Here is a 27,913-nt window from a genome sequence, read left to right as displayed (position 1 = left end):
ATGGATGCGTTGAGTGGGGCCTTGGTCATTTTAAGGTTTGGGACTTTTGCACGGGAGAAATGGGGAGCTGTCTGAAGGTTTGAACAAAGAAGTGATTTAATAATCTGACCCAGATTTTAAAACAATTCCTCCTGTTGCTGTGTTGAGAAAGGGCAGAACCTGGCAGGCAAGAAGGCAAGCTGTTTCACTAACTGCTCTGTGTCATCCTTGGGACACAGAGCACTTTTTGATTTACATAAAAGCATGTTCACATCTGTCATTTCACTTAACTCTTTGGAAAACTGAAATATGTGTTATTTTTCCTATTTTACACGTGAGGAATTCCTATTTAACACGTGAGGAATTGCATACAGAGAAGGTCTCCTCCAGTGGGGGTCTCAGAGCCACGCCTTGAACCCAGATCTCTTAATGTCAAATTTTGTGCTCTTTCCACCATCCTGCATTAAAACTGGAAAAACTCCATGCTCTTTTCAGCTTCATGTGATTTCAAGTTTTCATGGGTGGTTCTCCCACCAGCAGAGCAGCAACAGCATGTGGATTTCTCTGGGAGATGAAAACCAGTAGGATTCTTATCTGCTGAGATGGCTTGCACTTAAAATTGATCTGCTTGTATCATAAGAAAGCAGGTCTGCAAAGGGTAGAATGGATTTGGAAATGTGCTGGTTTTTGTTTAGCTACTTGGTATGAAAATTGGTTATCTGAAATCACTTCTTAATAATTAAGTGGCTTCACAGATAATCTAAAACATTTGTTGGCTTTTAGAATTTTTATAAATAAAAAAGTGAAGTAATAATTTTTATAATCCTTTCTCCAGACTTTTGGGGAAATTGAAATTATTTGTGTTTTTACCAATCTATGCTTTCAGGCCTTTTGGCCCCTGACATGAGCAAGGTTTATTGGTGTAACAGTTACTTTGTGGCTTAAAACTCTTGTGACTCTTGTGGAATAACATGTTTCTGATCATAGAGAAATGGGGACTTGTCTTAGTATTTACTAGTTTATTTAAAAATACAGAATAGAACCTAATTTAAGCTAATCATGAAAAGAGTTTGATTACACTGTTTTATTAATATTATGAACTATAAACAGTCATTGCCATTACTATACTAACCCTTCCCATGACTCTGAGCCATCTCTTTGTATTATTAGAAATTTAATTTTTCCAGGGCCACCTGGGTGGCTCAGTGGGTTAAGCCTCTGCCTTCAGCTCAGGTCATGATCTCAGGGTCCTGGGATCGAGCCCCGCATCAGGCTCTCTGCTCAGAAGGGAGCCTGCTAACTCCTCTCTCTCTGCCTGCCTCTCTGCCTACTTGTGATCTCTGTCAAAGAAATAAATAAAATCTTAAAAAAAAAGAAAATTTAATTTTTCCAAAATTAACAAAACGGGTCATGGAATGATGCTAAAACAGTCTTGCCAAGAATCTGGAAGTTCACATCCACAATTCTCTTTTCCTCTTTCGTACATTTGGCTACTGTCAGATTCCTTGTTAATATTTGTGGTGGCACAATTGTACCTGAGACAGTCTTGAATTCTGGCAGTGAAATAAGCGCTTTCATGTATTTCAGATAGTCATAAAAACAAGGGAAACATAATTCTGCAGTTACTCAGATGGTTAAAATTAGTTTCTTTGGGTCATTTCATAGGGTTCAAGCATTTATAGTTTTTTTTTTTTTTCTTTTGAGCTGAATTGGACAGCTGGTTTGTCTGTAATTTAGCTTAAGAGAAATTTCATTTTAAGACTTTAAAAAAATCTACAAGGAATGGAAGCCAAATGACAACAACCACCAAAAACAATAAATGAAAAACTTTAACAGATTCTTTTCAGAATTTCCTAGTATGTTACCTTTCCAAAATACATTCTGGGCCAATGAGTAGATAATAAAGGTGAGGCAGACAATGGGTAGGAGTTACTAGAGTAGCTAAGGTTAAAGGTAAATTGCCATTGCACTGTGATATTCATTACCTGTACGGGCAGCAGTGAAAAAACAGTGATCACTTAGGAGCCAAACCAGTCAACATCAAAACTGATTTCCGGCCAGTGCAACTGCTGAGTGACGGTTGTGCAGCTCAGCTCCAGACGGAATCAACTAAGCCGATGGTTAACCTCAGGGCATTTGCCGTAAATTGTGAATTGAAGTGCCTGTCTTCATAGCAATATTAACATCATCAAAAGAACAATGATCAGTAGAAAGGCACTTTCAAACTTCCAAGTATTAATAATGCTGAACACATTTCCTTTATAAAACGTGCATAAACCATACAGATGTCCACTTTGATTATACCCTTCCACCTGCTGCCTGTCTGGAGCCTCCCGGCCCCATCCTTCTCCCCAGACTGTCCACTTCTGTTGCATTCATTGTGGCAAATGTGTAATTTTCAGGGAATGAGATAGGAAAGATGTGCAAGACAGGATTATTTAAAATGGTGGCTCTCGAACATTTTGAGTGTGTCTCAGTCACTTAGATGGCTTGTTAAGACACAGAGTCATTGGGCACCATTCCTAGTGTTTCTGGATGAGTATCAATGGGGTGGGGCCTGAGAATTTGCATTTCTAACCAGCTGTCAGGTAATGCTAATGCTGCTGGTCCAGGTACTACACTTCGAGAATCAGAGGAAGGTACTTTCTGATCAAGAGAAACTAATGAAGTGTGTTAATTGCTAGTTGATAGTAGGATTCAAGGAAACACAAGTGAAGTTATTCTAGAAGCCATAGCAGCACTTTGGCTTGGCAGTTAACTGTGGGTAATCGAGGGAGCCTCCCTTTTTTAAAGGCTTGTCCTCCCTAGCCAGGGCATAGGAAAACAGGGAAACTGTTCTAGTAATCTGCTGTTTTTCAAGTAGTTGAGGTAACTAGGAGATCATTGTAATTCCAGTTTTTCAAAGAAAGAAGGTAGATTCCCCCATTAGACCAGGGAATTTAACAATCATAGGGAAGATTCTGATACACAAAGGGAGAGGATAAGTGGGCCTGGTGGGCTCAGTCAGTGGAGTATTTGACTCTTGATCTTGGGGATGTAAGTTTGAGTCCCATGTTGGGAATAGAGATTATTTAAAACATGAAATATTTAAACATAAATAAATAAGAAAAGGACATATCTGAGAGCCAAAATTAAAACAGGAACAAATAGGCTAGTTTTGTTTTTGTTACTTGAATAAATTTCTGGACTTAGTGACTGTGGCAGGCAAGGCCATCCCTAATCTAGCCTTGCATTATCATCCTGCTCCCCTTCCTTTCTCCTCTCTCTCCGAGATGATCCCTTTCTCTCAGTGTCCACGCACACAGTCTCTCCTGCTTTACTTGTAGTTCTCTGAGCAAAACATGCTCTCTTATACCTGTGTGCTTTCCCCATATACTGTTCCATCTGTATGGCATGCCCTCCCTCTCTCCCTCTTCCTTTTCCACCTGTTTATTTATGGCTTTCATTTAAGATAACTTTGTGATCCTTTTACTGGAGATCAGGTGCTTTACCTATAGGCTTCCATAGCATTCGGCATTAACCTTTATTGTGATGTTAATCACTCTATTTTCTTTTTTTTTTTTAAAGCTTTTATTAATTTATTTGACAGAGAAAGGCACAGTGAGAGAGGACACACAAGCAGAAGGAGTAGGGTAGGGAGAAGTAGGCTTCCCGCGGAGCAGGGAGCCCAATGAGGGGCTTGATCCCAGGACCCTGGGATCATGACCTGACCGAAGGCAGATGCTTAATGACTGAGCTACCCAGGCTCCCCCCCTCTATTAGCTTTTATCTGTATCAATACCCCCCCCATACACTGTAATTTGATTTTTACCCTTTTCAGAATCTTTTTCAAATGCTTTTAATTAATTAATTAATTAAAATTTTTTTTAGAGGGAGAAGGAGTGGGGGTAATCCCAAGGAGGCTCTACACTTTGGGGCTTGATCCCACAGCCCTGAGATCATGACCTGAGCCAAAATCAAGAGTCAGATGCTCAGTGGACTGAGCCACCCAAGTGACCCTACCTCCTTTTATCTTTGAGTCCTTAGCATTGTATAGGGTTCCTGGAACATAATAGGCCATAGTACATGTTGAATAAAGGAATAATCAGTCATTCTGAGAAATGTTGTTAACATAATGCGGTAATGGAGTTCTAATCTTAGGTCCAAGTCTCTGCTTCTTTAGCTACTTAGAGCAAGTTTGTTTAAACTCTTTGAGCCTCAACTTGTACTAAGTCTTCATTCCCTAATATAGTAGGTGCTCAAATGGCCACTGCTGTTTTACTGTATTTGCATCTTGGAAGACAGTTTAACAGTCTTACGGTATCCTTACGATCATGATGTGGAATTTTGGACTATGTGCTATAATTAATTCAGAAGTGGTGAAACTTAACATTTTTTATAAGGTTTTCACTAGGGGCATGCTCCATGGCTTGATTTCTTTGTTCTGAGCGTTTCAGTATTTTAGTAACAGCTCAGTTGTGGATGTTGATGGCACGCTGACCCTTGCTTACAAGGAGAGTTTCTTTGGCTAATTAGGATCCTGGAGGTTCTTGACTGATTGGTAGACAAGGTGATATTTTTAAAGGAATTGATGTAAATTATTCAGCTGGGATCAAAAAGCTCAATGATATGAATTCAGAATTGGAAGTGGGAGAGGAAGGAAAAAGAAGGTAATGGTTCCAAATCAGTATGTGAGGAGAGTAGGGATTTGGATTAAACCAGACTCAGGAGAAGCAACATGTGGTGTAACTGCCAACAAAGCCTTTGTGATACTCGACTGCATCAGAGGGAGAAGCGTATCTAGAACGCGGGAAGGAATGAATCTGTTCCATCCTGGCTGGTCATGCCCCCTGAGAAGTACTGTAGCCCGTTCTGGACACCACTTCTGAGAGGCATAGTGATAGGAGAGAGGCCAGATAAGACTGAAGACAGACTGCTTCAAAGAAGAACGTGTGTGGAAAAAAACATAGCCTGGAGAAAGCAAGCCCGCGGGGTGGGGGTGGGAGGTGTAGATGTCTTTCGACACTGGAAGGAGGCTTGCTTAGGCTTCTGAGCAGCCACAAAGCCCAGAACTAGAATCAAAGTGTGGAAGTTACAAAGAAGCACATTTCTAGTTAAAACCAGGGGAACACTTTTCACAATCAGGATGATGGAGCCCCTCTTCATTATTGGAGGGGTTGAGGGAGTACTTGGATGAACGGGGATGTTATTACATGGGTGTGTCACTAATACAGTGTAGCTGTTGAATTAATGGAGATTCTGTAAAGAAAGTTCTTCACATTGTTTTGTTTACAGTGTACATTCCTAAATCGAATGTTTGGTACCACACTTGAAAGATTTAAAAGTAAAATCTTTTTCAGAGAAGTAAGTTGCAAAAAGAAAAAATTCTGCAGTTACCATCACACACTCCTTTTGTCTTCCCTACAAAGTTATTTTCTATTGCTTCTCTCCTATTTTCGTAAATACTCACCAAGTTAAGTTTTCCAGAGTTTGGTTAGACTCCACTAGGCCTTTTCCCTTATTGCAGCGGGGTTCCTGTTGTTCGAGAACACTCAGGCAAACATTGTGCCTGAAAGATAGAATTGTGACAGTGTATCCTCAGTTGTAGTAAAGTTAGATGTTACACAGGGCTGGTAATTTGGTGGTACATCTTCAAAGGGTTTACAGGATGTCTGAAGTGCTACAGCATACTGTGTGTGGACCTCCGGACAGCAATGATTCTGGGGGAAAAGAACCGAGGAAAATGGGAAATAAACTAAGAGATCAGAAGATGATTCTAGAAAGATGTACCTGCTTCCTATTTCCCCCAACACTGCTTTCCTCAGATGTGGAGACAAACTGCCCTACCCCGAAGAACTCCTTCCCTCTTGGAACCACTTTCATTAGCCCTTCTTTCCTCTACCTCTTCATCTTCTCAGCGGAATCTGGCATCCCTTTTATGTTTCCCTTTGCGTTTAATTTCAGGATTAGAACTAGTGTAAATTGTGTGCGAGGCATTGCAAAATAAAGCATACACACACAGAAGGTCATTGGTGAGCCCAATCTCTAAGCCCATGATTAGCAAGTTAAGAGTGTTAAATGACTGTACAGTATTGGCTTTACGTGTGTGTGTATGTGTATTTGTTTGCCGCAAATACTTGGGCCCACCGTGAGGACACACATTGACAATTGAAGGTATGGGGGAAGATGGGGAGAAAGAAGGAAATAGGAAACTTTACATGTAAATAAAAATAGAAGTATTTTTTTAAAATAATTTTTTGTGTGGCCCAGTCAGTTAAGCATCGACTTAATTTTGGCTCAAGTCATGATTTCAAGGTCAAGATGGAACCCCACATTGGGCTCTGTACTCGGTGGGGAGTCTGCTTGAGATTTTCTCTATCCCTCTTCCCCCACTTCCACTCATGTGTGCACTCTTGCTCTCTCCCAAATCAATCAATCAATCAATCTTTGAAAAAAAATTATTTTTTGTTACCTGTATTTGATCGCCTGCCTTCGGGGATTGTGAAGGGCTAATGCCTTTGGCTGTCCATAAGGAGAAGCGTTCCAGTTTCATTTGAAGTGTTCCCTCATAGAAACAGCTTTCAGCATCCAGGAGGACTTCTTATTTCAATTATTATCTGAATTTAAAATTGTTAAATGTATGTTGTACTTCTTTCTACTTTATATATGTATATAACATAATTAAAAGTTTTTATTTTTTATTTTTTAAAATTATTAATTTATTTGACAGACAGAGATCACAAGTAGGCAGAGAGGCAGGCAGAGAGAGAGAGGAAGGGAGAGAGGAAGGGAAGCAGGCTCCCTTCTGAGCAGAGAGCCTGATGTGGGGCTCGATCCCAGTACCTGGGATCATGATCCGAGCCGAAGGCAGAGGCTTTAACCCACTGAGCCACCCAGGCGCCCCTAAAAGAGTTTTTAAAGCATATAGAATACTGATGTTGTTTAAGCAGTTTATTTTTTTAAGATTTTATTTAGTTATTAGAGAGAGAGAGCGCATAAGAGCAGGGGTGAGGGCCAAGTGAGAAGGAGAGAAGCAGAAGCAGACTCCTCACTGAGCATGGAACCCGATGCGGGTCTCCGTCCCAGGACCCTGAGATCATGAGCTGAGCCAAAGACAGATGCTACACTGGCCGAGCCCCCCACGCACTCGTGTTGAAGCAGTTTAAAAATGAGGTACTTTTGGGGCGCCTGGGTGGCTCAGTGGGTTAAGCCGCTGCCTTCGGCTCAGGTCATGATCCCAGGTCCTGGGTTCAAGCCCCGCATCGGGCTTTCTGCTCAGCAGGGAGCCTGCTTCCTCCTCTCTCTCTGCCTGCCTCTCTGCCTACTTGTGATTTCTGTCAAATAAATTTAAAAAAAAAATGAGGTACTTTTAGGCTTAACGAAAATTATTCTCAGAATTGTTTTTCAGTTTAAAAATGAGGTACTTTTAGGCTTAACGAAAATTATTCTCAGAATTGTTTTTCATGTGTATAGGATTCCAGGTGAGGGATTTGACCACAGCCATGTGCTATTTTGTTTTCTGTGCCTGGTGTTCATACTGTGTGCATGAACCTGTGAAGGAATTTCGGTTTGCTTTAGAGCTAATATAGTATGTATACATGTGTCAAACTGTTATTTCAATTATTATTTCACTTTTTAAAATTTGCAGCATGTTGGAACAGGATTCCAGGGGAAAAAATCCTAGTGTGAATCCTGCAAATCAAAGGAGGCATCTTCTAGAATTTTCTGCTAAAGAGGTGGAAGACACATCAGATGGTATCATCCAGAAAAGTAACTACAGGTTAGAAGACAGCATGTCTCTGTTAAAATGATTTAATGAAACTGCCGTGGGGAATCATATTGTATAACTTTACATCTAAATCACTTATGCATAGTTTTGATTTGTAGAACAAACAAGTTATTGAGGCCCTTAGTAAATTTTACTGTTAAGATCAGTTTTAAGAATAAATTTGCTTTTTGAAACCTTTCCCAATTTTGGAATTCTTACGGAGATGTGACCTTAAAAATCTCCGTTTGTGTGTACTAAGATACATATGGAAGCAAATACAATATATACACATTGTATTATACATAATGTTTTTAATATCGTTTTTTTAATCTGTCATATGGTTACACGTATAGTGCATGTGATAGTATCATCTTGTGAGGACGGTGGGTCTGGTGGAGTGATACGGGTGAGCCTGAGTGCGGTCAGTCATCTGATCAGATCGTTTATACTTAACTTATTGTGATTTTCGTCGGATCTTCCTCGTTACGGTTTATCATTCTGGTAAATCTCTCTATAGCTTGCCAATAGTAACAGACTTAAAATTTTTTGAAAAGACAAGGTTTGTATTATGTCAACTAGAAGCAGGCTACAATGAACATTTTCAGAGCTGTATACTTTTTGATAAACATTTCCCTGTGTTATTTGGAATTTTTATTAGAACCGAGTGGAGTGAAGTCCTTGACTAACAAAGCAAAGGAAGGTCACAGTGTGGCAACGATTGCACAGTATAATGCTTGAGAATCATTAAAGATTTGTTTACTTGTGACTCGGTAAGGTTCTACAGGCCAAGGGCCATAGTGGAATCTTTTTAAAAAATTTTTACTGTGACAGCCATATCACTGAATGAAATTACTACTGTAGTCCTGTGGGCTTGTGGCTTGTCTCCTTTTAGCCTTCCTGGAAAAAAATGCTAGTATTCATTATTTTAGGAATCTGCAGTGTGTCAAGTGTTAAGCGTGGCAGAGGATCCAGAGAATTAAATGGCAGTGAGTGTAACTGATGCGGCATGCGGTGTGATGGATGCCATAACGTTGGAAAATATTAGATGACATTTCTTGCTTTTTTTTTTTTTAAATTTAAAGATTTTATTTATTTATTTGACAGAGAGAGATCACAAGTAGACAGAGAGGCAGGCAGAGAGAGAGAGAGAGAGAGGGAAGCAGGCTCCCTGCTGAGCAGAGAGCCCGATGTGGGCCTCGATCTCCAGGACCCTGAGATCATGACCTGAGCCGAAGGCAGCGGCTTAACCCACTGAGCCACCCAGGTGCCCATTGCTTTTTTTTTTTTTTAACACACCCAAAATAGCCATACTTCTGAAATACTGATCTTAGTGCTCACTTAACGGTGTCTTTGAATATTGCTAGAGTTTAATAGTATCTCATTTTACTGCGTAATTTGTCCACGTTTGCCCTACATGTTCTGCATGTAATTTTGAGTTGTGTTATCCACATGCGAACCATCAAAACTTAGTTTTAAATTTGGATTTACGAGCATTGAGAATATGCCACGTGCCTTTTAGGAACCTGTTGCTGGTTGGTTGTTAAAAAAGTAGAACTAGTTATTGATTATGTACTTGAAATTACAGTTCAGGTAACTCTTACAGGAATACTACTTACTTGGAGCTAACCTCAGTAAATAGCGGCCTTCACCTGTTTGCCTCTGGTAGAATAAAGTAACATGGGAAGCATAGTGCTCTGGTCATCCTAGTTCAACCTAGATGTTTGAATGACCGTCAGGCTCTAATTTCTCAGTTTTCAAAGTAGTATATGAAAGACAAGCCATTTGCTGTTCCCCACCCCAGAGTCTGGGTTACTGGTATTAGTAAAAAAAGTGGAAAAGATTATGGATTCTTGACTGCATGCAAATATCTTGAAATATCTAAGATTATTATTGAGGAGCTTGGGGGATGCAAGTAGGTATCAGTCCATCAACTCGATATTCTTGATTTTATCATTATAAATACTAAATAAAAGATAACCGAGAATGTTTGTGCAACATTTGAAAGCAGCAGATACAAATGTGTTTTGAACTGCATCTTAGTTGGTTTATTTATACATAGCCATGACACTATATTTTTTAATATATTTTATTTATTTTATTTTATTTTTCAGTGTTCCAAGATTCGTTGTTTATGCACCACACCCAGTGCTCCATGCAATACGTGCCCTCCTTAATACCCACCACTAGGCTCCCCCCTTCCCGCACCCCACCCTCCAAAACCCTGTTTGTTTCTAAGTCCACGGTCTCTCGTGCTTCGTCTCCTCCTCCAGTTTCCCCCAATTCACTTTTCCTTTCCTTCTCCTAATGTCCTCCATGTTATTCCTTATGCTCCACAAGTAAGTGAAACCATATGATAATTGGCTCTCTCTGCTTGACTTATTTCACTCAGCATAATCTCCTCCAGTCTCGTCCATGTTGCTACAAAAGTTGGGTATTCATCCTTTCTGATGGAGGCATCATACTCCATAGTGTATATGGACCTCTTCTTCCTTATCCATTCGTCCTCTGAAGGGCATCTTGGCTTCTTCCACAGTTTTGTGATTGTGGCCATTGCTGCTGTGAACATTGGGGTACAGATGGCCCTTCTTTTCACTACATCTGTATCTTTGGGATAAATACCCAGTAGATGACACTGTATTTTTCAATGCAGCTTACTTTTTATTATGTTTCATTTTTTAGGAGAATTATGAGAACTGGTTCAAATTAAAAAGGAGTAGATTGTAATCCCATAGTTTATAACATTGCATTCTCTTAGCATATAGTAATTAACTGCATATATGTTTTCAGTTTTAGAAATGTATGGTTTATAATAAGGTGAGCACTTAATTTGTCCAACCAAACTGGGACACTTTTAAGAATGAAAGGGAGTGCTAAGTAATAATTACATCAGGACCTCAGGTGTAAATTCGAGACTGTCTTGGATAAATGGGAAGGGATGGTTACCCTACATAGAAGGCATCAGCCAGAATAGAATCCCTATTCCAGGGATTCTCGTTAACTCTCCCTAGCTCTGTCCTTTACTTAAGTGATTTATTTGCTGAAATGGTGTCTGTCCATGTGAAAATAGCTTGCAAGCAGCCTAGAACCCGACCGTGTCAGGATTAGTGTGGATGTGATTGTCTCCAGATTGCATGTTGGCTTAGAGTCTCCCTTTTCTTTTCCCTTCAGCTCCACCCAGTTCTTTTCCTGGTATTTCTCCTATCAGATTTTATTTTTTTTTCCAAAGAATATTTGGCTGATCAAACAAAGCAAGTTAGCACAGATGTGCAGAAGTCATTACACTAGGGTTTATCACCTGGAAATAACATTATAGATCAAAAATATATCTTCAAAAGTAATTTTAGACTTGTCTGAATGATAGAAGCATTTGTATTTTTTGAAAGTATGAAGACCTGATTTTTTAAACTAAGACACATGTGACAGGTCTTTGTTCTTTTTTTTAAGTGTAGCAAACAGCCCCCCTGCTAGGCACATTCATCCAGTACAAGGGAGAGGTTTTTCCTTCTCCCTCAATGCTTAATTTTAGGGCAGTGTGTGTGCAGTTACTACCTGTGCACCATCATTTCTGTGTTATTCCAAACAGTTTAACTTCTCAGAGGCAGAGGAGAGGACTGGAGAATGTTCTGCTGCGACTTGAAGGGAAGAATGATGTGTGTATCCTCAGCTGTTGCTTTTTTTTCCGTGGTGTGTGGCATACAGAGAAGTCTGTAACTTTTTTCCTGAAGTTAGTTTTCTAGTCTGCCAAAATTATTTTTGTCACAGAGGCCACTTATTTCAGTGTTGCCAAATTCAGTGAAAACTTCTGTCTTCGTCTTGATCTTTCCTCCGCATCTGGCCGTGTGGATCCCTCCTTTCTTGAAACATTCTCCCTTTCATTGCTACATTTTTCAGTTTCCATCTCTTTCACCAGCCTCTGTTTCGGTCATCTTTCTGGGCTCTTCCTTCATCCAAATCTCATCGTCCGGAACTGTGGACTTTGAGTTTTCTTCCTGCTTCTGTGACTCATCCGTAATCTAGCGCACAGTCCCAGTCTCTGTGTCCTGACAACTCCTGAATTTATATTTCTCCATCTCCAGACTGCTCGTCCCAGTAGTTTCCTTGATGTCTTTCTCTTTTTCAATTTATTTATTTATTTATTTAGTCTTTCTCTTTTTTTGAACATTTCAAACTTAATGCACGCATGGCAGAATTCTCGGTGCCTCTCTGCGTTCATCCTCCAGCCGCTTCTGCACAGCAGTCCTCCTCGTTCTGTCGCTTGGCCAGAGACCCTGATTCCTCCCTTTCAACAAGCGCCACTGATAACTCTTCCCCAAAAGTATCTTGCGCTGGTTCACCGCTCTCCGTCTTCACTGCCAGCACCCTAGTCCCGCTAGCTTCAGCTCTTGTCTGGCTTCTAGCTCTCTCCTCACTGGTCTCTGCCCCTCTGGCCTCCATTGAATCCATTTTTGGTACAATGGCAGGGGCAAGGATACACTGAAATACATCACTTCTCTCCTTAAGTAATACCTTATAATCTGGTCTCTCTTTCCCTTTTTTTTTTTTTTTAAAGATTTTATTTCTTCATTTGAGAGAGAGAGAAGCAGAGAGGATGAGCAGGCAGAGGGCCAGAGGGAGTGGGAGAGGGCAAGCAGACCTACCCGCTGAGCAGGGAGCTGACACCGAGCTCCTTCCCTGGACCCGGAGGTCATGACCTGAGCCGAAGTCAGATGCTTAACTGACAGAGCCACCTAGGCACCCCCTGGTCTCTGTCTTTCTAACCTTGTCTTGTGTTTCCCTCACTTGCTCACAACTCTTCATCGGGTGAGTGGTCTTCTTTAAGTTCCTGAAGGCCACCTTCTCCTGACCTGTGTCTGTCTAGATCACTCTCTCCCCAGTTGCTATGGTACTGGCTGTTTCTCATCCTTTAGGCTGTCTCCTTGGACCGTTTCCTCTAAAGTAGAGACTGCCATTGGTTTTCTATTTCTAGTTAGATTCTTTCTTAATTTGGATTGGACTCCGAGCACAGGGCCTGGCACATAGTTGGTATTCAGTAAATACTGGTTCAGTAAATTAATGAAAAGTGTGAATCTAGCCGTGTCTGATTTTGTGTACTTTTTTTCTTTTGGGGTGTTAGCTAAATATCTAGTCTTCTAAATCTAGAGCATTGAATATAAAGAAATTCAAGACAGATCTAAGATTTGTTAGTGAGAAGGGTTACAATAGCGGCAGAAGAGAATAAACAGCGCTGATGCCCCCAGCTCAGCTTCTGATTTTCAGGCTGGGTTTTGCTCCCTCCATCACACCACGGATAATGAATTCAGTGTGATGGTTAGGAAGGTATATTTTTTGAAGCTAATGGAGTCCCTGACTGGTTAATGTTACTTTGGTGTTTTATTAGTGACTTGGATTCTTCCCTGATTCTAAAATTTATGTTCGACTTTTCAGCACTCCCTTCTTTCCCACCAAGTGTTTTATGCTCTTCCTTACCCCCACCACACACAGTTTTAAGGAGACTTGAGTTTTGTTATCACAGAATTGTGAATGACCACAAAACTTTAGTCTGTTCACCCAATGCTACCGTTCCTATCAGTCAGCGGGTCCTTCCCCCACGTCCATTCCTGTGTCAGTGCTGTCCCAGCAGCACTATGTATGCCTCAAGTTCACGGAAGACACGGACCTTGTGTTATCGTCGTTTCCTTAGTTTTTGGCACATAGTCATTGCTCAATAAATGGTGGCTGGATAAATGTGAATTACCATGACAATCTGCAGAACGTTGGAAAGTGACATTTGTGCCACATGGTCTACACTTCCTTCCTTTTCTGTTGCATTTGCTTCCATCTTGCACTATATCCTATTTACTATATTTTTATTTCCATGAAAAGTTAATATTAGTAATGACTTTCTTATAGCAAACTACTTAGGAATTTAAGACACAAGGTTTTTGTGCATATGTTTTTCAGATATGATCATTCTGTTTCAAATGACAAGGCCCTCATGGTCCTAAGTGAAGAACCACTGCTCTATATCCCTCCGCCTCCTTGTCAGCCCCTGATTAACACCACAGAATCTCTCAGGTGAGTGTTGTAGATCGTCACACAAATATCTGAGTGGGTTCCTGGGCTTAGCTTTGGAACGTAGAAAACTGTTCAGATTAGTTAAGTGACTGGGAGAAGCTCTGATTGTGTGTTGGACAATCATAGGCTTATCAGTTGTTGTCCAGTTTCCCCAGCAACCTGATAAAGAAGGCGATGGGTCTATTCCGCATGGTAGTGTTTGGTTGCTACTTAAATATGCCTTATTTGAAAACTACAGAATGATATATAAACTTATAGGATGTTAGACTTGAGAAGTGGTAACATTCATAGGAGAAGGGGCCTTTTTCTTCAACTTAGGAACACAACAATCTGAGGACAATGATTCTGGAGGTATTTTCCTGTTAGGGCACACCTTACCATTCCTCATCTCCTTTTCCCTTGAATATTTTCCTTTGATTTTGGATTCTTTTCTTGAACTTCAAAAATTGCTTCAGTTTTTTTAAGTCATAATCAGCTCTAGTTAAGTAAGCATCATCTAACATCTTCACAACTGCTGTAAAAAGTAAGCACAATAAATGGAACCTACATTTGAACTAGTTCTTTTATTTGCAGTGTTGGAAATTTTGGTTTATAGTGCATTGGAATTTATTTCTTTCCTTTTTTTTTTTTTTTTTCCATGAGCAATTGAGTTCATTCTTTTCCTTCTCCCAAAAATAGTATGATTTTCAAAGGCTTTAATGCGTCCATTTCCTGGTAGGATCCTACAGTTTACTAAATGCTCTTCAGTGTCTCCAGAGTTGTGTGTATGTAGCCCAAGAGCAGAAATGGGAAGTACTCTTCTTTGAAAAAACCTTTGCATTCAGTTTTTATATTTGGAATGTATTTAGTTATGGGTTTTTTAAAAAACCTGAACTCATGATTGAGGAGTCTACTATATAAAAATGCATGTCCTATTAAAATAACAACATTAGTATCTTAGCTTTTTCAAATCAGAAAGGAATATTGAATCATTAGGCACTAGGGATGCTATTTGGACCTTAGAGAATGTGATTAAATGAATTTTTTTAAAATAAAGATTTTTATTTATTTGACAGACAGAGATCACAAGTAGGCAGAGAGGCAGGCAGAGAGAGAGGAGGAAGCAGGCTCCCCGCTGAGCAGAGAGCCTGATGCAGGGCTCGATCCCAGGACCCTGGGATCATGACCTGAGCCGAAGGCAGAGGCTTTAACCCACCGAGCCACCCAGGCGCCCCTGATTAAATTAATTTTTAACCAAAAGTGAGAAATTTATTTCTATGAAGTATGCTTAATTAACTAAGCTGTTTTATAGGTTAAATCATGAACTTCGAGGATGGGTTCACAGACATGAAGTGGAAAGGACCAAGTCAAGAAGAATGACGAATAATCAACAGAAAACTCGTATTCTTCAGGTTTGTTTCTGCTTGTTTTTGAACAGTGGTTGGCATACGGGTTGGCCTTCTTCCTTCAGATAGGTTGCTTTCTTCCCTGAAAAATTGGAAAACTTGAACTTCAGTCACTTTCCACTGGCTCCTGCTGCTTTGGATGCAGCCATCACTGCCCCTGAAGCCCTGGTCCCAGGTGTTAGAGCACTAATAACTCTTGCCCGGGTCTCGTGCTCCTTCCTGCTCTCTCCCTCAAATTTACTTTCAAGCCAGGGATTCCTGTGCATGGACATCTGTGTCAAATGTTTCTGGCACAAATGGTATGATAAATGGTACTGTTTGTCTCCTCTGTTCTTAGAGCTTTTCAGAAAGAAGGTTTTAAAACATAGGACAGCTTAGAAATGGAGGCACATCTTCCTGGAGAGCATTTTTGAACTTAGATGTGTGGGTCTGGCTACGGGTTAATGGCAGCTCTTATTTAGAACCTATTTAACTGGGCCTCCTTTTTTGGGGGGGGAGGTCAGGATTTTACTTTTAAGTAATCTCTGCACCCAACATGGGGCTTGAACTTCGAACTCTGAGATCAGGAGTCACATGCTGTACCTACTGAGTCAGCCAGGTGCCACAGATGGGCTTCCATTTTCATGTTTACCACAAAGCATCGTTTGTAGTCATTCCATCATTTGTCAGCTACTCATTATTACTTCTGAAGCACTTAGACTAGCAACTGGCACATTCTAAGCTCCCAACAAACATTACCTATGATAGAGAGAGGCAAGATGGCAGAGGAGTAGCAGACTGAAATGACATCAGATCCCAGGAGTTCAGCTAGATAGTTATCAAACCATCCCAAACATCTCAAACTCAACAGGAGATAAAAGAGAAGAGGAGCAGCAATTCTAGGAACAGAAAATCAACCACTTTCTGAAAGGTAGGATGTGTGGAGAAGTGAATCCGAAGCAACGGGAAGATAGACTATGGCGGGAAGGGCCTGCTCCCGGCGAGCAGTGGAGCAGTGGAGCACAAAATCAGAACTTTTAGAAGTCTGCTCCTCTGAGGGACATTGCTCCAGAGGCTAAGCAGGGGTGGAGCCCTCGCGGGGACAGTGTGGTCTCAGGTCTCACAGTCACAGAAAGATCGGGGGTGTCTGAGTGTGGCAGACCTGCCACGTATCAGAGCGGGATAGCCGGCTACAGAGACCTCGGAGCTGAGGAGTGAGCTCTCAGCTCGGGGTTACCTTAAACCGGGATCCGAGGCACAGTTGGGCCACTGCTCTTGGAGCAGGGATCCCCCAAGTGGCAAATCTGGGGAGGCTCACCTTTTTCCTCCAGAAGGAGCAGCGTGGCAGGAATCTGCTGGGTTTGGAGACTCCAAATGGGGCTGTGCACCAGAGACAAAAATGATCTGTCACAGGCTGGGTGAGCTCAGAGTGCGGTCAGAGACCAGGAAGACAGGAGAGATTGACTGCTTTTCTCTGAAGGTGCACTGAGGAGTGCGACCCCAAGTTCTCGGCTCCTCTGGGCCGGAGATTGGGAGGCTGCCATCTCCATTCCTATCCTCCAAAGTGGTATGGAATGCGTTCAGGGAATAAAAGCTCAGAGAGTGGACCTGAGCAGATTACTTACCCTGGTCCCTGGCAAGGGCGGTGCAATTCCACCTTGGGCAAAGACATTTGAGAATCACTGCAACAGGCCCCTTCGCAGAAGATTAGCAAGAACATCCAGCCAAGACCAAGCTCACCAATCAAGGAGAACAGCAGAACCCCTAGAGCTAGGGGAACGCAACTCATAGAATTCATGGCTTTTTCTCCATGATCCTTTGGTCTTGCAAAGTTAAATTTTTTTTTTAAAAGATTTTATTTATTTATTTGACACAGAGAGAGAGATTGCAAGTAGGCAGAGAGGTAGACAGAGAGAGAGGGGGAAGCAGGCTCCCCGCTGAGCAGAGAGCCTGATGCGGTGCTTGATCCCAGGACCCTGAGATCATGACCTGAGCCGAAGGCAGAGGCTTAACCCACTGAGCCACCCAGGCACCCAAGTTAAATTTTTTTCATTTTTTTTCTTACTCTATCTTTTTAACTTTTCCTCTTTTAACTACTTTATCTTAACAGAACCTTTCTAAAAAAAACCAATCATTTTAAACCTTCATTGTTATAGTCATATTTTATCCCTTCATTGTATTTAACCTTATATTTGTATACATATAGGTGTTTTTTTATTTTTTAATTTTTTTTTTATTTTTTCAGCATAACAGTATTCATTATTTTGCACCACACCCAGTGCTCCATGCAATCCGTGCCCTCTATAATACCACCACCTGGTGCCCCCAACCTCCCACCCCCCACCCCTTCAAAATTCTCAGATCGTTTTTCAGAGTCCATAGTCTCTCATGGTTCACCTCCCCTTCCAATTTCCCTCAACTCCCTTCTCCTCTCCATCTCCCCTTGTCCTCCATGCTATTTGTTATGCTCCACAAATAAGTGAAACCATATGATAATTGACTCTCTCTGCTTGACTTATTTCACTCAGCATAATCTCTTCCAGTCCCGTCCATGTTGCTACAAAACTTGGGGATTCATCCTTTCTTTCTTTTTTTTTTTTTTTTTTTTTTTTACAGCTTTATAAACATATATTTTTATCCCCAGGGGTACAGGTCTGCGAATCGCCCGGTTTACACACTTCACAACACTCACCATAGCACATACCCTCCCCGATATCCATAACCCCCCCCCCTCTCCCAACCCCCTCCCCCATCAACCCTCAGTTTGTTTTGTGAGATTAAGAGTCACTTATGGTTTGTCTCCCTCCCAATCCCATCTTGTTTCATTTACTCTTCTCCTACCCCCTCAACCCCCCATGTTGCATCTCCTCTCCCTCATATCAGGGAGATCATATGATAGTTGTCTTTCTCCGATTGACTTATTTCGCTAAGCATGATACCCTCTAGTTCCATCCACGTCGTCGCAAATGGCAAGATTTCATTCTTTTGATGGCTGCATAGTATTCCATTGTGTATATATACCACATCTTCCTTATCCAATCGTCTGTAGATGGACATCTAGGTTCTTTCCATAGTTTGGCTATTGTAGACATTGCTGCTATAAACATTCGGGTGCATGTGCCCCTTCGGATCACTACGTTTATATCTTTAGGGTAAATACCCAGCAGTGCAATTGCAGGGTCATAGGGTAGTTCTATTTTCAACATTTTGAGGAACCTCCATGCTGTTTTCCAGAGTGGTTGCACCAGCTTGCATTCCCACCAACAGTGTAGGAGGGTTCCCCTTTCTCCGCATCCTCGCCAGCATCTGTCATTTCCTGACTTGTTCATTTTAGCCATTCTGACTGGTGTGAGGTGATATCTCATGGTGGTTTTGATTTGTATTTCCCTGATGCCGAGTGATGTGGAGCACTTTTTCATGTGTCTGTTGGCCATCTGGATGTCTTCTTTGCAGAAATGTCTGTTCATGTCCTCTGCCCATTTCTTGATTGGATTATTTGTTCTTTGGGTGTTGAGTTTGCTAAGTTCTTTATAGATTTTGGACACTAGCCCTTTATCTGATATGTCATTTGCAAATATCTTCTCCCATTCTGTCAGTTGTCTTTTGGTTTTGTTCACTGTTTCCTTTGCTGTGCAAAAGCTTTTGATCTTGATAAAATCCCAAAAGTTCATTTTTGCCCTTGCTTCCCTTGCCTTTGGTGATGTTCCTAGGAAGATGTTGCTGCGGCTGAGGTCGAAGAGGTTGCTGCCTGTGTTCTCCTCGAGGATTTTGATGGATTCCTTTCTCACATTGAGATCCTTCATCCATTTTGAGTCTATTTTCGTGTGTAGTGTAAGGAAATGATCCAGTTTCATTTTTCTGCATGTGGCTGTCCAATTTTCCCAACACCATTTATTGAAGAGGCTGTCTTTGTTCCATTGGACATTCTTTCCTGCTTTGTCGAAGATGAGTTGACCATAGAGTTGAGGGTCCATTTCTGGGCTCTCTATTCTGTTCCATTGATCTATGTGTCTGTTTTTGTGCCAGTACCATGCTGTCTTGATGATGACAGCTTTGTAATAGAGCTTGAAGTCCGGAATTGTGATGCCACCAACTTTGGCTTTCTTTTTCAATATTCCTTTGGCTATTCGAGGTCTTTTCTGGTTCCATATAAATTTTAGGATTCTTTGTTCCATTTCTTTGAAAAAAATGGATGGTACTTTGATAGGAATTGCATTAAATGTGTAGATTGCTTTAGGTAGCATAGACATTTTCACAATATTTATTCTTCCAATCCAGGAGCATGGAACATTTTTCCATTTCTTTGTGTCTTCCTCCATTTCTTTCATGAGTACTTTATAGTTTTCTGAGTATAGATTCTTAGTCTCTTTGGTTAGGTTTATTCCTAGGTATCTTATAGTTTTGGGTGCAATTGTAAATGGGATGGACTCCTTAATTTCTCTTTCTTCTGTCTTGTTGTTGGTGTAGAGAAATGCAACTGATTTCTGTGCATTGATTTTATATCCTGACACTTTACTGAATTCCTGTACAAGTTCTAGCAGTTTTGGAGTGGAGTCTTTTGGGTTTTCCACATAGAGTATCATATCATCTGCGAAGAGTGATAGTTTGACTTCTTCTTTGCCGATTTGGATGCCTTTAATTTCCTTTTGTTGTCTGATTGCTGAGGCTAGGACTTCTAGTACTATGTTGAATAGCAGTGGTGATAACGGACATCCCTGCCGTGTTCCTGACCTTAGCGGAAAAGCTTTCAGTTTTTCTCCATTGAGAATGATATTTGCGGTGGGTTTTTCATAGATGGCTTTGATAATATTGAGGTATGTGCCGTCTATCCCTACACTTTGAAGAGTTTTGATCAGGAAGGGATGCTGTACTTTGTCAAATGCTTTTTCAGCATCTATGGAGAGTATCATATGGTTCTTGTTCTTTCTTTTATTAATGTGTTGTATCACATTGATTGATTTGCGGATGTTGAACCAGCCTTGCAGCCCTGGAATAAATCCCACTTGGTCGTGGTGAATAATCGTTTTCATGTACTGTTGAATCCTATTGGCTAGTATTTTGGCGAGAATTTTTGCATCTGTGTTCATCAAGGATATTGGTCTGTAGTTCTCTTTTTTGTTGGGATCCTTGTCTGGTTTTGGGATCAAGGTGATGCTGGCCTCATAAAATGAGTTTGGAAGTTTTCCTTCTATTGCTATTTTTTGGAACAGTTTCAGGAGAATAGGAATTAGTTCTTCTTTAAATGTTTGGTAGAATTCCCCCGGGAAGCCGTCTGGCCCTGGGCTTTTGTTTGTTTGGAGATTTTTGATGACTGTTCAATCTCCTTACTGGTTATGGGTCTGTTCAGGCTTTCTATTTCTTCCTGGTTCAGTTGTGGTAGTTTATATGTCTCTAGGAATGCATCCATTTCTTCCAGATTGTCAAATTTGTTGGCGTAGAGTTGCTCATAGTATGTTCTTATAATTGTCTGTATTTCTTTGGTGTTCGTTGTGATCTCTCCTCTTTCATTCATGATTTTATTTATTTGGGTCCTCTCTCTTTTCTTTTTGATAAGTCTGGCCAGGGGTTTATCAATCTTATTAATTCTTTCAAAGAACCAGCTCCTCGTTTCGTTGATTTGTTCTATTGTTTTTTTTGGTTTCTATTTCATTGATTTCTGCTCTGATCTTTATGATTTCTCTTCTCCTGCTGGGTTTAGGGTTTCTTTCTTGTTCTTTCTCCAGCTCCTTTAGGTGTAGGGTTAGGTTGTGTACCTGAGACCTTTCTTGTTTCTTGAGAAAGGCTTGTACCGCTATATATTTTCCTCTCAGGACTGCCTTTGTTGTGTCCCACAGATTCTGAACCGTTGTGTTTTCATTATCATTTGTTTCCATAAATTTTTTCAATTCTTCTTTAATTTCCTGGTTGACCCATTCATTCTTTAGAAGGATGCTGTTTAGTCTCCATGTATTTGGGTTCTTTCCAAATTTCTTCTTGTTATTGAGTTCTAGCTTTAGAGCATTGTGGTCTGAAAATATGCAGGGAATGATCCCAATCTTTTGATACCGGTTGAGACTTGATTTAGGACCAAGAATGTGATCTATTCTGGAGAATGTTCCATGTGCACTAGAGAAGAATGTGTATTCTGTTGCTTTGGGATGAAATGTTCTGAATATATCTGTGATGTCCATCTGGTCCAGTGTGTCATTTAAGGCCTTGATTTCCTTGTTGATCTTTTGCTTGGATGATCTGTCCATTTCAGTGAGGGGAGTGTTAAAATCCCCTACTATTATTGTATTCTTGTCGATGTGTTTCTTTGATTTTGTTATTAATTGGTTTATATAGTTGGCTGTTCCCACGTTAGGGGCATAGATATTTAAAATTGTTAGATCTTCTTGTTGGACAGTTCCTTTGAGTATGATATAGTGTCCTTCCTCATCTCTTATTATAATCTTTGGCTTAAAATCTAATTGATCTGATAAAAGGATTGCCACTCCTGCTTTCTTCTGATGTTCATTAGCATGGTAAATTCTTTTCCACCCCCTCACTTTAAACCTGGAGGTGTCTTCGGGTGTAAGATGAGTTTCTTGTAGGCAACATATAGATGGTTTTTGTTTTTTATCCATTCTGATACCCTGTGTCTTTTGATTGGGGCATTTAGCCCATTAACATTCAGGGTAAGTATTGAGAGATATGAATTTAGTGCCATTGTATTGCCTGTAAGGTGTTATTGTATATTGTCTCTGTTTCTTTCTGATCTCCTACTTTTAGGGTCTCTCTTTGCTTAGAGGACCCCTTTCAATATTTCCTGTAGAGCTGGTTTGGTATTTGCAAATTCTTTCAGTTTTTGTTTGTCCTGGAAGCTTTTAATCTCTCCTTCTATTTTCAATGATAGCCTAGCTGGATATAGTATTCTTGGCTGCATGTTTTTCTCATTTAGTACTCTGAATATATCATTCCAGCTCTTTCTGGCCTGCCAGGTCTCTGTAGATAAGTCTGCTGCCAATCTAATATTTTTACCATTGTACGTTACAGACTTCTTTTCCCGGGCTGCTTTCAGAATCTTTTCTTTGTCACTAAGACTTGTCAATTTTACTATTAGGTGACGGGGTGTGGACCTATTCTTATTGATTTTGAGGGGGGTTCTCTGAACCTCCTGGATTTTGATGCTTGTTCCCTTTGCCATATTGGGGAAATTCTCTCCAATAATTCTCTCCAATATACCTTCTGCTCCCCTCTCTGTTTCCTCTTCTTCTGGAATCCCAATGATTCTAATGTTGTTTCGTCTTATGGTGTCACTTATCTCTCGAATTCTCCCCTCGTGGTCCAGTAGCTGTTTGTCCCTCTTTTGCTCAGCTTCTTTATTCTCTGTCATTTGGTCTTCTATATCGCTAATTCTTTCTTCTGCCTCATTTATCCTAGCAGTGAGAGCCTCCATTTTTGATTGCACCTCATTAATAGCTTTTTTGATTTCAACTTGGTTAGATTTTAGTTCTTTTATTTCTCCAGAAAGGTCTTTTATATCTCCTGAGAGGGTTGCTTTAATATCTTCCATGCCTTTTTCAAGCCCGGCTAGAACCTTGAGAATCATCATTCTGAACTCTATATCTGACATATTACCAATGTCTGTATTGATTAGGTCCCTAGCCTTTGGTACTGCCTCTTGTTCTTTTTTTTGTTGTGAATTTTTCCGCCTTGTCATTTTGTCCAGATAAGAGTTTATGAAGGAGCAAGTAAAATACTAAAGGTGTGGCAAGAACCCCAGGAAAATATGCTTTAGCCAAATCAGAAGAGATCCCGAATTGTGAGGGGGGAGAAAGGGGATAAAAAGGAGTTCAGAAAGAAAGAAAAAAAAAAAAAAAAGAAACTATTAAAAAAAAAAGCCGATAAAGAAAAAATATAAAAAGAGGAAAAAAAATATATATATTAGATAAACTATTTAAAAAACGTTAAAAAAAGAAAACGGTAAGAGTTAAAAAAAATTCAGCAGAAGAAGAGTAAAAGAAAAAAAAATTGAAAAAGAAAAAAAATTAAATTAACTGCAAGGCTAAAAAATCATGGGGAGAAAGCCATGAGTTCCGTGCCTTGCTTTCTTCTCCTCTGGAATTCCGCCGTTCTCCTTGGTAGGTGAACTTGGTCCTGGCTGGGTTTCCCGTTGATCTTCTGGGGGAGGGGCCTGTTGTAGTGATTCTCAAGCGTCTTTGCCCCAGGCGGAGTTGCACCGCCCTTACCCGGGGCCGCGCTGAGTAATCCGCTCGGGTTCGCTTTCGGGAGCTTTTGTTCCCTGGGCGCTTTCCGTAGAGTTCCGGAGGACGGGAATGAAGATGGCGGCCTCCCGGTCTCCTGCCCGGAGGAGCCGAGAGCCCGGGGCCCCACTCCTCAGTGCGCCCTTCTCTAACAGCGCCCAATGTCTCCCGCCACCTTGGCCTCCGGCCACGCTCCGAGCTGACCGAGCCTGCGACCGGTTCAAGGCAACCCCGAGCTGAGAGTCACTCCTCGGCTCCGTCTCTGCAGCCGGCTTCCCCGTTCTAATACCGGTAAGCTCTGTGACACTCAGACACCCCTGATCCTTCTGCGACCCTGTGGGACCTGAGGCTCCGCTGACCCCGCCTGGGCTTCCAGTTAAGCCTCTGGAGCGATGTCCCTCAGCGGAACAGACTTTTAAAAGTCCTGATTTTGCTCCGTTGCTCCGCCGCTCGCCGGGAGCCGGCCTCTCCCCCCGCGGTCTATCTTCCCGTCGCTTTGGATTCACTTCTCCGCCAGTCCTACCTTGCAGAAAGTGGTTGATTTTCTGTTCTGGAATTGCTGTTCTTCTTCTCTTCAATCTCCCGTTGGATTTGTAGGTGTTTGCAATCTTTAGATAAGCTATTTAGCTGATCTCCCGCTACCCGAAGTAGTCTCAGCCTGCTACTTCTCCGCCATCTTGACTCCTCCTCCCGTTTTTTTTTTTTGTTTTTTTTTTTTTTAGATTTTATTTATTTATTTGACAGACAGAGATCACAAGTAAACAGAGAGGCAGGCGAAGAGAGTGGAAGGGAAGCAGGCTCCTTGGTGAGCAGAGAGCCTGATGCGGGGCTTGATTCCAGGACCCTGGGATCATAACCTGAGCCTAAGGCAGAGGCTTTAGACCACTGAGCCACCCAGGCGCCCCAGGTTTTTTTTTTCCTAAAAATTTTGGGATATAATTTCTTCTAATAGATCAAAATATACCCTAATCTAGGACATGACTTTGTTCTAGTCTCCACCCTGAGCATATTCCCTACTCTTTTTTTTTTCCCTCTTTTTTCCAACCAATCTTATCAATTCCATTTTAGAATTTTTTAAAAAAATTTTCATCTTTACGGTCATATTCCATCCCTTCATTGTGTTTACCCTTATTTTGTATAGATATGTTTTCTTTCTTTAAATTTTGGGAGGTAGTATCTTCTAATAGACCAAAATACACCCAAAATCTATTGGGTGGTTCTGTTCTATTCAACAGCCTAATATATAATATTATTTTTTATTTTTTATTTTTAAATTTTTATTTCTTTTTCGGTCTTTCCACTTCCCCAGTTTTGGATCTCTTCTGGTTCGGTTAGTGTACATTTTTCTGGGGTCTATGCCACCCTTTTAGTATTTTATTCTCTTGTTCATATATTCTTGTCTGGATAAAATGACAAGGTAGAAAACCCCCCCAAAAAAGTTTATAGCAAGAGGGCAGTACCGATGGCTAGGGACCTAATCAATATGTATGGTTGTATGTCAGAACTAGAGTTCAGAACGACAATTTTCAAGGTGCTAGCTGGCCTCAAAAAAAGGCATGGAAGATACTAGAGAATCCCTTTCTGGGGAAATAAATCCCTTTCTGGAGAATAAAAGGACTAAAATCTAACCAAGTTGAAATAAAAAAAGCTGTTAATGAGGTGCAATAAAAAATGGAGGCTCTTACTGCTGGGATAAATGAGGCAGAAGAGAGAACTAGTGATAGAGAAGACCAAATGATGAAGAATAAAGAAGCTGAGCAAAAGAGAGACAAACACTACTGACCATGAGGGGATAATTCAAGAGAGAAGTGATACCATAAGACGAAACAATATTAGAATAATTGGGATTCCAGAAGAAAAAGAAAGAGAGAGGGGGGCAGAAGGTATATTGGAGCAAATTATAGTAGAGAATTTCCCTGATATGGCAAAGGGAACAAGCTTCAAAATCCAGGAGGCACAGAGAACCCCCTTCAAAATCAATAAAAATAGGTCCACACCCTGTCATCTAATAGTAAACTTACAAGTCTTAGTGACAAAGAGAAAATCCTGAAAGCTCGGGACAAGAAGTATGTAAAATACAATGGTAGAAATATTAGATTGGCAGCAGACTTATCCACAGAGGCCTGGCAGGCCAGAAAGAACTGGCTCGATACATTTAGGGCACTAAATGAGAAAAATATGCAGCCAAGAATACTATATCCAGCTAGGCTATCACTGAAATAGAAGGAGAAATAAAAGCTTCCGGGACAAACAAAAATTAAAGAATTTGCAAACACCAAACCAGTCCTATAGGATATATTGAAAGGAGTCCTCTAGCAAAGAGAGACTCTAAAAGTAGTAGACCAAAAAGGATAGAGACAGTATACAGTAACAGTCACTTTACAGGCAATACAATGGCACCAAATTCATACCTTTCAATAGTTACCCTGAATGTAAATGGGCTATATGCCCCAATCAAAAGGCACAGGGTATCAGAATGGATAAAAATCCAAAACCCATCAATAGGCTACCTACAAGAAACTCATTTTCGACCCAAAGACACCTCCAGATTTAAAGTGAGGGGGTGGAAAACAATTTACCATGCTAATGGACATCAGAAGAAAGCTGGGGTGGCAGTCCTTATATCAGATAAATTAGATTTTTTAAAGCCAAAGACTATAATAAGAGATGATGAAGGACACTATATCATACTCAAAGGGTCTGTCCAACAAGAAGGTCTAATAATTTTAAATATCATCTATGCCCCTAACATGGGAACAACCAAATGTATAAACCAATTAATAACAAAATCAAAGAAACACATCGACAATAATACAATAATAGTAGGGGACTTTAACACCCCCTCACTGAAAGGGACAGATCATCCAAGTGGAAGGTCAACAAGTAAAGGCCTTAAGTGACACACTGGACCAGATGGACATCACAGATATATTCACAACATTCCATCCCACAGCAACGGCATACATATTCTTATCTAGTGCACATAGAACGTTCTCCAGAATAGATCACATCCTGGGTCACAAATCAGGTCTCAACCAGTACCAAAAGATTGGGATCATTCCCTGCATATTTTCAGACCACAGTGCTCTGAAGCTAGAACTCAATCACAAAAGGAAATTTAGAAAGAATTAAAATACATGGAGGCTAAAGAGCATCCTACTAAAGAATAAATGGGTTGACTAGGAAGTTAAAGAAGAATTGAAAAAATTCATGGAAACACATGAAAATGAAAACACAACTATTCAAAAGCTGTAGGACACAGCTAAGGCAGTCCTGCAAGGAAAGTATATAGAGATACAAGCCTTTCTCAAGAAACAAGAAAGGTCTTAAGTACACAACCTAACCCTACACTTAAAGGAGCTGGAGAAAGAGCAGCATTCCTAGAGACATATAAAGTACCAAAACTGAACCAGGAAGAAATAGAAAACCCAAACAGTGGGATTGGAGATTAGAGGTTAAATTGAAAGATGAGTGGCTATGTTAGATCGAATAGCCATTCTAGAGAAGGCTTCTCTGAAGAGCGCTTGAGAAGGTATTGTGAGGGTGATTAATGCTGGATGTTTTAACAACTAGCCTCAAAATCTCAGTAGCTAAGTGGAATAAGAAATGGTTTCTCACCTACACAAAGTTTGCTGTAGCTCTCTGGGGTGGCTTTCCTTCAAGCAGTGACTAAGGAATCCAGGTTCTTTCCCCTTTGTGACCCCAACATCTTGAAATTCTTCGCTTCTAGCTTCTGATGTTGGGGAAGAGAGAGTTTGGAAGATTGTGAAGAATGTTTTAGGGATCCAGCCTGGACAGTAGCCAATGTCCAATTGACTAAAACTCTTGTCACTTTTTGCGCTCTGTCTTGCAGTAGGTTAGGCAAATGTCATCTTCTGTGTGCTTAGGAAGAAGAAAACGATTTGGTGAGAATATTGCTTTTGTGGTAACAAAAAACGAAGGTGTGAACAGTATAAAGATCCAAGGGAAAATCTAGAGAAAGAGCTTCTGGAAAAGGGGAACAGCACATATGAAGACTGTCTGGAGGAAACCATCTGGATATTTGAGGAGCATCAAACAGTTGTCTAAGGCTGGACTGTGGTGTCTGAGGGTAGAGTAGTAGACGATGACATCAGAGAGGCAGCAGAGGCTAATTCACATCAAACCTTGTGGGCTGTGGTGAGAAGCATTGAGAAATTGCTCAGGGGAGTGACTTGATCTGATTGCTGACCCCCCCCCACCCCGCCCCAAGCCAAGGTTTTCTTTCTTTTCAGCAAATTGACTGTAACGTGACTAGGCATAGTTTTCTTTTTCTTTTCTTTTTTTTTTTTAATTTAAATTCAATTATTTAACATATAGTGTATTATTAGTTTCAGAGGTAGAGGTCAATGATTCATCAGTTGTGTATAATACCCAGTGCTCATTACATCCTGTGCCCTCCTTAATGTCCCTCACTCAGGTACCCCATCTCTTTACACCCCTCCTCTCCAGCAACCCTCATTTTGTTTCCTGTGGTTGAGAGTCTCTTATGGTTTGTCTCCTTCTCTTTGATATCATCTTGTTTT

At 40.8% G+C, this 27,913-nt stretch overlaps 1 protein-coding gene across 1 annotated transcript in view; it reads left to right on the top strand.

Annotated features, from left to right (window-relative positions):
* The window catches only part of ATF6 (activating transcription factor 6), a 224,609-nt gene that overhangs the window by 68,173 nt on the left and 128,523 nt on the right, over positions 1 to 27,913 (top strand). Inside the window, exons 11-13 of the mRNA XM_047704064.1 lie at positions 7,607 to 7,738; positions 13,667 to 13,780; positions 15,072 to 15,171. Coding sequence (XP_047560020.1) covers positions 7,607 to 7,738; positions 13,667 to 13,780; positions 15,072 to 15,171 — 346 coding nt within the window. The remainder of the gene's footprint in view (positions 1 to 7,606; positions 7,739 to 13,666; positions 13,781 to 15,071; positions 15,172 to 27,913) is intronic.

Source organism: Lutra lutra, chromosome 15 (assembly GCF_902655055.1).
Source record: "Lutra lutra chromosome 15, mLutLut1.2, whole genome shotgun sequence".
NCBI classification, from domain to species: domain Eukaryota; kingdom Metazoa; phylum Chordata; class Mammalia; order Carnivora; family Mustelidae; genus Lutra; species Lutra lutra.
Note: the sequence above shows the minus strand (reverse complement) of the source record. Positions and strands in the feature narration are given on the sequence as shown.